At 34.2% G+C, this 10,562-nt stretch overlaps 1 protein-coding gene across 1 annotated transcript; it reads left to right on the top strand.

Moving 5' to 3' along the window:
* Nucleotides 1-554: 554 nt before the first annotated feature.
* On the top strand, nt 555-7,117 carry LOC132044069 (kinesin-like protein KIN-10A). The gene is made up of 6 exons (XM_059434558.1): nt 555-1,430; nt 4,422-4,577; nt 4,690-4,797; nt 4,930-5,040; nt 5,136-6,479; nt 6,640-7,117. Exons 1-6 carry the CDS (start codon nt 792-794, stop codon nt 6,829-6,831), a joined length of 2,550 nt encoding a protein of 849 aa, XP_059290541.1. The 5' UTR covers nt 555-791; the 3' UTR covers nt 6,832-7,117.
* Nucleotides 7,118-10,562: the final 3,445 nt, after the last annotated feature.

A 10,562-nucleotide genomic window follows, 5' to 3' on the forward strand; every position in this document is an offset into this window, starting at 1 on the left:
AATGCTTGCACGAGCAATATGCAAAAATTCAAACATTTTATTTGAAGTTACGCTTTGACAAAACTTAACTATAGACCCTACGTCTAAAGTTTGTCACTTAGACACGAGTTTCTTCAACTTCAACCCCGTAGATCTGAAGTTGATTCTGAAGCGACTAAACTTACAAAAATTTATGAAGCTCGACTATGACTTAAATAACAATCCTCAAATCGGTTATCCGTGCACTTGCCCCGAATAAAAGACTGGTTGGGTCATCGCCTTATGGTCTTAAACTATAATTGTTTAACTACCAAAATATATGTAAATATAAATAAATATATTCAAAATTAAAATATATGTAAATATAAATAAATATATTCTTTTCAAAAGAGATCTAAAGTGAAAATAAGATACATGAATTGAATGAAAGAAGTATATCAAAGTTTAGTTTTCTCCTTTCTCTTATGATGTGAAAACAAAAAGTAAAAATAAATGAAAACAAATTACACATCAGGCTGACCCACTTAAATACATCGACACTTTCCAGCTATTACATCACAAGTAGGCCTCACTCCTCACAACATATTAAAACTAGCCGTTACCAAATCTAACGTTAAACTTCAAAAAACATCATTGAACAACTTCAAAACACATCCAAAAAAAATATACAAACTTTTTTCTTGTTCTTTCACTCTTCCCTCTTCCATTTTTTCTTAGCTCAGAGAAAAACTCTCAAATTCTTAAAAAAAAATAAAAAAAAAATTGAATCTTGAATTTTTCGGTTTCTTGAATTCTAGCTGTATCATTCTCCAATGGCACCAACACCAAAAAACCAAAGAACCCCAACACCATTTTCAAAACTAAATCATACCCAAATACACAATTCAAGAACACCACAAGCAAAGCACAAACTAAATTTCACCAATGTAAAACCTTCACTAAACCCTACTACTTTAACAGAGCATCCTATTGAAGTTATAGGCCGTATTCGCGATTATCCAGATAGGAAAGAACAGCCATTATCGTCGTTACAGGTTATAAACTCCGATCGAGGGTCCTTAAGAGTGAAAACCGATATGGGGTATCGAGATTTTAGCTTAGATGGTGTATCGTTATCAGAAGAAGAAGATCTTGATGAGTTTTACAAGAAGTTTGTGAAGTCGAGGATTAATGGTGTGAAAATGGGAGATAAATGTACTGTTATGATGTATGGACCGACAGGGGCGGGTAAAAGTTATAATATGTTTGGGAGTTGTAAGCAACCTGGGATTGTGTATAGGTCTTTAAGGGATATTTTGGGTGATGGGATTGAAGAAAATGATGAAAATGGTGTTGGAACATTTGTGCAGGTTACTGTTTTGGAGATTTATAATGAGGAGTTGTATGATTTGTTATCGACGAATAATGGTGGAGGATTTGGTTTTGGATGGCCTAAAGGGAGTGCTTCTAAGGTAAAATTTTGTGTTTTATACTTTTTTTTCCAAATGTAGTTACTCCCTATGTTATATTTTATTTGACGGCGTTTGACTAAGCACGTAAGAAAGAAAGAAATACACTTGAAACTTGTGGTCTAAAGGATCATATATATATATATATACACACATTTGTGTTGTGTGGTTATAAATTTATGTCATTAAGGATAAAATTGGAAGTTTAAAGTTAAACCGTATAAATGTACATGTATGGGCCCACGGGGCGGGAAAAAGCTATAACATGTTTGGGAGTTCAAAGCAGCCCAGGATTGTGTATAGGTCTTTAAGGGATATATTAGGTGATGGGAATGTAGAAAATGATGAAAATTGTGAGGAAGTTAGTGTTGGGACATTTGTGCAAGTTAGTGTGTTGGAGATATATAATGAGGAATTATATGATTTGTTATCGACAAATAATGGTGGAGGATTTGGTTTTGGATGGTCTAAAGGGAGTGCTTCTAAGGTAAAAATTTGTTTTTTTCTTCTGGTAGAACTTTTTTATGGTAAAAATTTATGACATATGTTTGTACATAGACTTTTAGTTTAACTATGGTTTTAGCTCATTAAATTACTTAATTATAGTAAGTTTACACGGTTTGATGTAAATACCGGCTGGGGTAAGTATTTACCCTTTTATTGATGAACTGATGTTTTGAAATGTAGTTCATTTTAGTATTCATATTTTTGTGTTGTCTTGGAAGACAATTTTCTGATTCTGTGACTTAGATTTCTGGTATCAGGCAGAATTATCTTTAGAAGAAAAAGAGAGAATTATTGCCCGTTAGCTCAAATTATATTTATCCATAATTGAGCATGTTTAGACATGAGTTGAGCTTAAACGGGAAACATGGTCACTGAGGATTGAGGCGTAGTAGTAGTAGTAGTGACAATAGTGGTAGTAGTAGTAGAAGTAGGAGTTGTTGTTCTGTTGTTACTTTTTTTTTTTTTTTTTTTTTGGTTGTTGTTGTTGTTGTTGTTGTTGTTGTTGTTGTTGTTGTTGTTGTATTGAGCACGTTTAAGAAAATGCTCTAGTTTCTCTCAATGATGGAAGCACAGAATTATCTTTAGAAGAAAAACCGAGAGAATTATTGCGAGTTCACTCACATTACATTTATCCATATTGAGCACATTTAGACATGAGTTTAGCTTAAACGGAGAAACATAGTTAGTGAGGATTGATATAGCCGACCCCAATTTGTTTGGATTGAGGCGTAGTTGTTGTTGTATTGAGCACGTTTAAGAAAATGCTCTAGTTTCTCCAATTGGCGGAAATCACACAGAATTATCTTTAGAAGAAAAAGAGAAAATAGTGCCATTTCGCTAATGTTATATTTATCCATATTGAGCATGTTTAGACAAAATTTGAGCTTAAATGAGCAAACATTGCCGGTGAGGATTCATGTAGCCGAACCCCAACTTTTTTGGGATTGAAGCGTAGTTGTTGTTTTTGCTTGTTTGGGATTGAAGCGTAGTTGTTGTTTTTGCTTGTTTGGGATTGAAGCGTAGTTGTTGTTTTTGTTGTATTGAGCACATTTAAGAAAATGCTCTAGTTTCTCTCAATTGATGGAATGGACTACTTGTGGTATGGTATACTTGGAAAATGATCAGCTTGAATCTCAAGGGTTTCTCTGTTACTATTAATTTTCTGTTAATAGTGATTCTCATTTGCCATCTACAAATTGTGCTATACACGATTTGCTTTTAAATATTTCAGTGACATTTTCTCACTTGATTGTATTTCTAATATCTTCTCCTCACGTAGCGTTTTCACCTTTGGCTTCTGTACCTGACTTTAAAATCGATGATGTTGTCATTAAGTACTGAATGCTAATGATTTATAGTACTTCACCTATGTTCTTGAACTTCACCTAAGTTCTTGAACTTCCAATAATTTATAGCACTTTGCCTAATTTTGTGATACATATTTTCACCAGAGTGTCATTGTTACACAAATGAGATGTGGAGGACCTTAAGATGGAGTAAAACAAGCAAAATAGATCATCTTGTCATTATTGATCTGTTGTCTAAAACAAGTCAGAATTTAAGAGATGCTTAAATGGGGAAATATGGTCAGTGAGGATTCATATAGCTGACCCTAGCTTGTTTGGGATTGAGGCGTAGTAATTGTTGTTGTTGTTGTTGAATTGAGCACATTTAAGAAAATGCTCTTGTTTCTCTCAATTGATAGAATGGACTACTTGATACACTTGGAAACTGAGCAGCCTGAATCAATGTTTTTCTGTTATTATTTCTCTGTTAATAGTGATTCTCATTTGCCATCTAAGGGTTGTGCTTACGTTTAAGAAAATGCTCTAGTTTCTCTCAATTGATGGAATGGACTACTTGATATACTTGGAAACTGAGCAGCCTGAATCAATGTTTTTCTGTTATTATTTCTCTGTTAATAGTGATTCTTATTTGCCATCTAAGGGTTGTGCTTACGTTTAAGAAAATGCTCTAGTTTCTCTCAATTGATAGAATCTACTTGATATACTTGGAAACTGAGCAGCCTGAATCAATGTTTTTCTGTTATTATTTCTCTATTAATAGTGATTCTCATTTGCCATCTAAGGGTTGTGCTATACACATATTTGCTTTTTCATATTTTTGTGACATTTTCTCAATTTAAGTGTAGATCTGACATCTTCTCCTCAGATAAATTGACTTTGCATTTTCATCTTACCTTTTTATATTGAATTAATGCTAATGATTTATAGTGCTTCACTTAATTTCTTGAACTGCCAATGATTTATAGTAGTACTTTGCCTAATGTTATGGTACATATTTCGCCTTAACGTCATTGTTACACAAATGAGATGTGGAGAGGACCTTAAGAGGGAGGGAAAACAAAGAGCGAACCAGATCTTCTTGTCATTATTGATCTGTTTCTCTAAAGAAAAGTCAGAATTTAGGAGATGCTAAAGTTGGTATATCTCTGTATAATTTTGGCCCTGTGTTTTAACTTTGCAGGTGAGACTTGAAGTTATCGGTAAAAAGGCCAAAAATGCAACTTTTATTTCCGGTACTGAGGCTACAAAGATATCAAAGGAGATCCAGAAAGTGGAAAAGAGAAGAATAGTGAAAAGCACTTTGTGCAATGAGCGGAGCTCTCGTAGCCATTGCATGGTATCAATTCTGAAAATATGCTTAGTTACATCTAAATTCAAAGTATATTTACTTTGTTTCGCGAAGGATATCTGTCTTCATCCTTTCTGAAGGAAGTTAAATGTTGTTGCAGATAATCCTAGATGTTCCAACAGTAGGGGGTCGGCTAATGCTTGTCGACATGGCTGGTTCTGAAAATATCGACCAAGCTGGTCAAACTGGCCTAGAAGCAAAAATGCAGGTAAGGTTCAGTTCACTTAACTCACTTCTTTTAAGTTTGTTATCAGATTTCCTACTAGCAGTAATTCTAAATGTTTGAATAACTCCTTGATGCATTTGTCTTCTACTGCTACCTGACAATCAAATTTTGCAGACTGGAAAAATCAATCAGGGAAACATTGCTCTGAAAAGGGTGGTTGAGTCCATTGCTAATGGTGATTCTCATGTACCGTTCCGAGACAGCAAGCTAACTATGCTTTTACAGGTATATCTCGTGTATATCACCGATAGTTTGGCAGTGAGGTTTTGAAAGTTAATACTAGTCATCATAAGAAGTTGATTCAACTATATTTGATGTAGGATTCTTTTGAGGATGACAAGTCCAAAATTCTCATGATACTGTGTGCGAGCCCGGATCCTAGAGAGCTTCACAAAACCATCTCTACTCTTGAGTATGGTGCCAAAGCAAAATGCATTGTCCGTGGCCCTCATACGCCGTTGAAGGAGAAAGGCGCGGAAGATTCTTCGTCAGCAGTTATTTTGGGGTCAAGAATCGCAGCTATGGATCAGTTCATCTGCAAGCTTCAAATGGAGAACAAGCTCAAAGAGAAAGAGTGCCATGAAGCTAAGAGAAAACTTACAAAGAAAGAAGAAGAAATCGCTACCCTAAGGTCTAAACTTGAGTTAGTTGTACAAGGGGGAGTGGAGACAACCGAGGAGAATATTGTTATTAAAGTAAACGAGCTGACTCAGATGCTGAAACATGAATTCGAAAAGAAGATACAACAATGTCAGAAAACAGCAAATGAATTCGTGGAGACGGAAAGGAGGAAGATGGAAGAAAGAATGTTCCAACAGCAACAAGAGTTTGAAATGTTAAGAAGGCGTTTGGAGGAGATCGAGGCCGAGCTTTGGCGTTCAAGGGTTGGCGGTAGATCGCCAGAAGTGGAGGAGAGCAATTTTGTAAAGAGGCTGCTGGATAGTTACTCTGAGGATGCAGGAATGGTTAAATCTATGGATTTGGACAGATCTATTGATATGGATGCAACAGCCTATAAAGTGGAAAGTAACACAATCCAGGCAATTTTGGGCAATCCAAGAGAAGTTGAAGATCCTTCTATCTTATTGCAACATTTCACTAACAAATCGTTCTTGGACACGGTGTTCGAGGAGGAAGAAGAAGGTGACGACAGTGATGGGGACAAAGAGAATCCCCCTGTCGAGGAGGTGCGAAAAGAGGTTATTGAGGAAAAGACGATATGTACACTAGAAGAACGTTCCGATGATCTTTCTAGTGAGGCAGCCCCTTCCAGAAAAGACCTAATTCAAAATATATTCAAACTTTGCGGAAATTCTAGAGAGCTTTCTAAGCAGTGCATAGCGACCCCGGGACCTGCAGAAAAGAAAGTTAAAGACACTGAATCTAAATCACCTCCAGTTAAAGAAATTGGAGAGGATTCACCTGTGCGAAAAATTCATAATTTGTCTAGTGAGGAGATAGTAAATGATTCAAAGGAGAACTTCAACCCAACATTTGAAAGCATAGGCACTGATCTGGAAGTGCACGTGAAATGGGAAGCTGCATCAAAGGAAAATCCCTGGATTATTACCACACTAAAGGTTGTTAAAGGTTCAAGTTTAGCTGATTTGCGCAAGCTCATTGAGATATATCTCAGTGCTGACAATCAAGAACTCAATTTCCTGGTAAGTAGGATATTTTATACACAAGTAGCTTTAAAAGTTAGTCTCACATATTGATGCTCACCATGATTCTAATCACAACTTTTTTGTATCATTTACATGTATGAGGAACGGATTTCTAATCTGGTTGTTCTTTTTTCTTTTTTTGTTTGTGGGTAAATAGGACAAGTCTGGTGCTGCAGTGCCTAAAGAAGACGAACCAATCACACCGGTGAGTAAGCTTCCGTGGTTCAACAACGAGTTGCATGGCTACCTAGCTTGCTTGAGGCTAGTGAAAGGAACCGACCTGCCTAATTATCTGCCATTTACCTCACTGGAAAATAAGCTTCTACCACATGGCATAGAGGGTCACTGAAAAGAAGATATCTCTGTGACTATTAGTTGATATCGTTGTGTAAGTTTGTGAGCACGTAAGTAATCTTACGCTCAAATATATGATTTGTTTTGATTGAGCATGTAAGTATTTGGATTTGCTCTGGAGTAAACCTGAAGGTTGAACATGTATGTTGTAATCGTATGCTCAAATATATAATTTGTTCTGTTCTGGAGTACATCTGCGGATGTACGCACTGCAGATTTGTAACATATTTCTCAGTTAGTATGCACGGAAAAGGGCCTAAAATGCCCCTGAACTATCGTTTTTGGTACAATAATACCCTCCATCCACCTTTCGGGCCAAAATCCCCCCGACGACAGCCTTTTGGCTCTAAAATTAAAATTAATGAATTTATTTATTACGTGGTGCGATTCTATTGGCTAATTTTGAAACGATTCAAATTAATTAAAATTTCAACCCAAAATTCGGATCCATCTAGGAGTCATACCCTCCCCAGCTAAAAGCCCCATTTATCCAAGAAAAAAAATCTCGATTCCCATTTTGTTAATTGTTCTAAATTTGATTTGGTCTTCAAAATGTTGATCATCATCTTCTTCGTTGAATCCAACGTCAAAATTGATCCAAGCCACCTTAATCAAGCTTCAAAGCACTCCAAAATTAAAATACAACTTCACAATGATGCTAAGAACAATAATCTGAATCACCCGCTCAAAATAAGCAATAAATTATGGATCGAAAATTCGAAATCTCCATTAGAGATTCATCCGAGCTTCAATGGTGTTCAACAGATTTTAAAACCAGATTCTTTTCCTTATCAATATTCAGCTGATTTACAATGAGTTCTAAGTTTCAAATACAACACCAATCAAATTTAAGCACAAAATCACACATTTACTAAAATCAAATTTATCTATTGATTTGGGATTCAAGAATTTTGAATTTTTTTGGGGTTCTGTTTAAAGTTGTAAGTTACTAAATCTTTGAGTATAAACATCTTTGAGGCTGTTTTGGTTTGACCTAATTTGATTTAGTTATTGATTTGGCGGATGGAGGGTATTATTTTACCAATTCAAAATCTGGGAATTCAAGTTTGTAGGTTACCCATTGTTAAAATCGTTTAGAAAATCATTTGTTGTACTTAGGTATAGATTTACTTATTAACTTATGGGATGTATTTAAAGGAAAATATTAGTTACCATTAGAGGATTTGAAAAAGCTTGAAGATCCAAATGGATCTGTTGTGAACCCATAAGAAATGGGGCTTTTAGGTGGGGCGGGTATGACTCTCAGATGGATCCGGGTTTGTGTTGGAATTTTAATTAATTTGGATCATTATAAAATTAGCCAATAGAATTGTGCCACGTAATAAATGAATTCTCTAATTTTAATTTTAGAGGGGGCGGTTAAAAATAAGAGTATTTTAGAGCCAAGAGGTTGACGGCAGGGGCATTTTTGGCCCGAAAGGTGGAACGAGGTGAAAAACCCATCTCCTCAATTATTTAATTTTGATATCATTCTTACATATTCAAAGGTTTAATTATTTTTTAAACGATCTTTACTTAAAAATAAAAGGTAAGAATTTTAAATGTTGATATAGTTTATAGAGGTATGTGATATTCCAAAATTTGAAAATAACTTGAAAATGTTAATGCAAAATATATATGCAACAATATGTTGCCCCATGTCAGCAAGAGGCAGTACTATTAAGTTGTCGCTAGGCGTCACAGTTTGACGTAGAACACCAAGTATATAAATTAACTGGTTAGAGATTCGTGCTCATAATGTGTTATAAAATTAAGCTAAAAGAGTAATAATACTTAAGGATGAAAATAATAGAAATAGAGTGACAAGCGATAAGAGATTTCTTATTCATCCAAATGTGTTTTAAGTCTACAACCATTACACAGAGGCGGATTTATGATTTGAAGGTGGCGCGTGCCACAATTTTCTTCAATGTACATCTTGTTAGGAATGTGTATTTGGGTCAGGTCCATCTCTTTGAGTTTATTCGGGTCAACTTAATAGGCTGTTTTTTATTTGCAAATATGAAAATTACATCTCAAAAATCAAGAAACGGACATAATTAGCATCTTAAACAAGGAATCACACCCATTAACAACAGAAGTAAAATCAACTTTTTCACCAAGGAACTTACATCTTTTATTTATATTAAAAAATAAACTTGCACAAGTAAAATAACATCTTCAATAAGGGAATTACACCAATCAAAATAAGAAAAATAATAGCAAAACTCTTCAATAGGTAAATTACACCCCACAAGTAATGTAGAATTAGATAACTACAAGTTCTAAAAAATAAATCATAAATTTCATGTGTTTTCCTAGGCAATGCTTACGAAATTTCCATCACAATGTAAGTAGTAAAGTGATTTAAATTTAATTTAACAACTAAAGAAAAGCACGAATTTTTATAATAAACTCCCTCCGTCCATTTTTATTTATCCACTATACTAAAATAGATGTCTACTTTTACATGTAAGTTGTATAGTTTGAAAACCCAAGACATAATTTACCATTTTATACCTATTTTACCCTAATTATTAAGTACTCAAATTCATTTCTCATTTTATTTATTACTCAAATTCATTTCTCATTTTATTTATTACTCAAATTCATTTCTCATTTTATTTATTGCTTATTAAGAGTGTCCCAAGTCAAGTATAGACAAGTAAAGATGGACGGAGGGAGTAATCAACAAAAGAAATTATAAAAAGATTGACTTTTGATCTCAATCCAAAATTCTCATTGAGACCCAAGTTTTGCGATTTAAATACTCACAGATTTGAGATTAAGAGAAATGCTTAATTTAAGGGATTTTGAAGTTTCTATTTTGTGTGTTCTCGCTAGAGATCACAGATAAAATAATAGAATAGAGGAAAGACAATATAAATAATAAAAAGATAAATAGAAAATTGGGAGAGCAAAAGCATAAAATGACTATACAAATGAACTAAAAAGCACAAAGAGAAATGAGTTTGAGTCGAAAATGTTTAAGATAGATTCGAACTTGTGTGTACTTTTCAAGCATACATTGTTTACATCTTTGTCTAATTTGCGGCTGGGGGTGGCAGGATCAAATATTTAATTTAGTTTAAGCAAATTGCAACATAGGTATATAAAAAATTTGTCAATTTAGGGAGTGTCATGCCACCCCACGCTAAAGGGTGGATCCGCCCCTGCCATTACATACAATTCTACTATTTATAGAAATACATTGAGATTTGAGAACACCAAAGGGTGTGTCATAAACATGGATAATAACATTTGGGGGTTATACAAATAATGTGTGGAGTGGTGGTCATGAAGTAATGGGAGTTACTTCTACAAAAGTTATGAACATGAAGCAGTGAGAGTTTTATGTAGAAGAGTAACATATATCCACAGATCAATATTTTCATAACAAATGAGGTATTATTTTCTTACCCATAAAATATTAGACATATAGATGAAACTTATTCATTTCTATACCATAGTATTATTGGATAATTTATTAAATTTTGAGGAAAAGCATATATTCCATGGTCGACATAATAAAAAGCTACTTATAAAGTTAAAAAAATTCATGTGTTGGCTAAACTCATTTTTAACTTTTAATTTAATACATAAGGTTTGAGAATCAAAATTAAAATTTATTGTTCCATTTAAAAGGTGATCAAAAGGTTTAAATGGAATTTACTTGAGAAAATGACAAAAATAATCCCTTATGTTTGATGGTAGGTTTAAAATAGT

Source organism: Lycium ferocissimum, unplaced genomic scaffold (genome assembly GCF_029784015.1).
Source record: "Lycium ferocissimum isolate CSIRO_LF1 unplaced genomic scaffold, AGI_CSIRO_Lferr_CH_V1 ctg3460, whole genome shotgun sequence".
In the NCBI taxonomy this organism is placed as follows: Eukaryota; Viridiplantae; Streptophyta; class Magnoliopsida; order Solanales; family Solanaceae; genus Lycium; species Lycium ferocissimum.

What these genes read in the sequence shown, in the direction of transcription:
- LOC132044069 (XM_059434558.1), top strand. Translation starts at nt 792, where the DNA reads ATGGCACCAACACCAAAAAACCAAAGAACCCCAACACCATTTTCAAAA. An exon ending in CTAAAGGGAGTGCTTCTAAG is followed by an intron (nt 1,431 to 4,421) that starts GTAAAATTTTGT and finishes TTAACTTTGCAG; the next exon opens with GTGAGACTTGAAGTTATCGG. An exon ending in AGCTAACTATGCTTTTACAG is followed by an intron (nt 5,041 to 5,135) that starts GTATATCTCGTG and finishes TATTTGATGTAG; the next exon opens with GATTCTTTTGAGGATGACAA.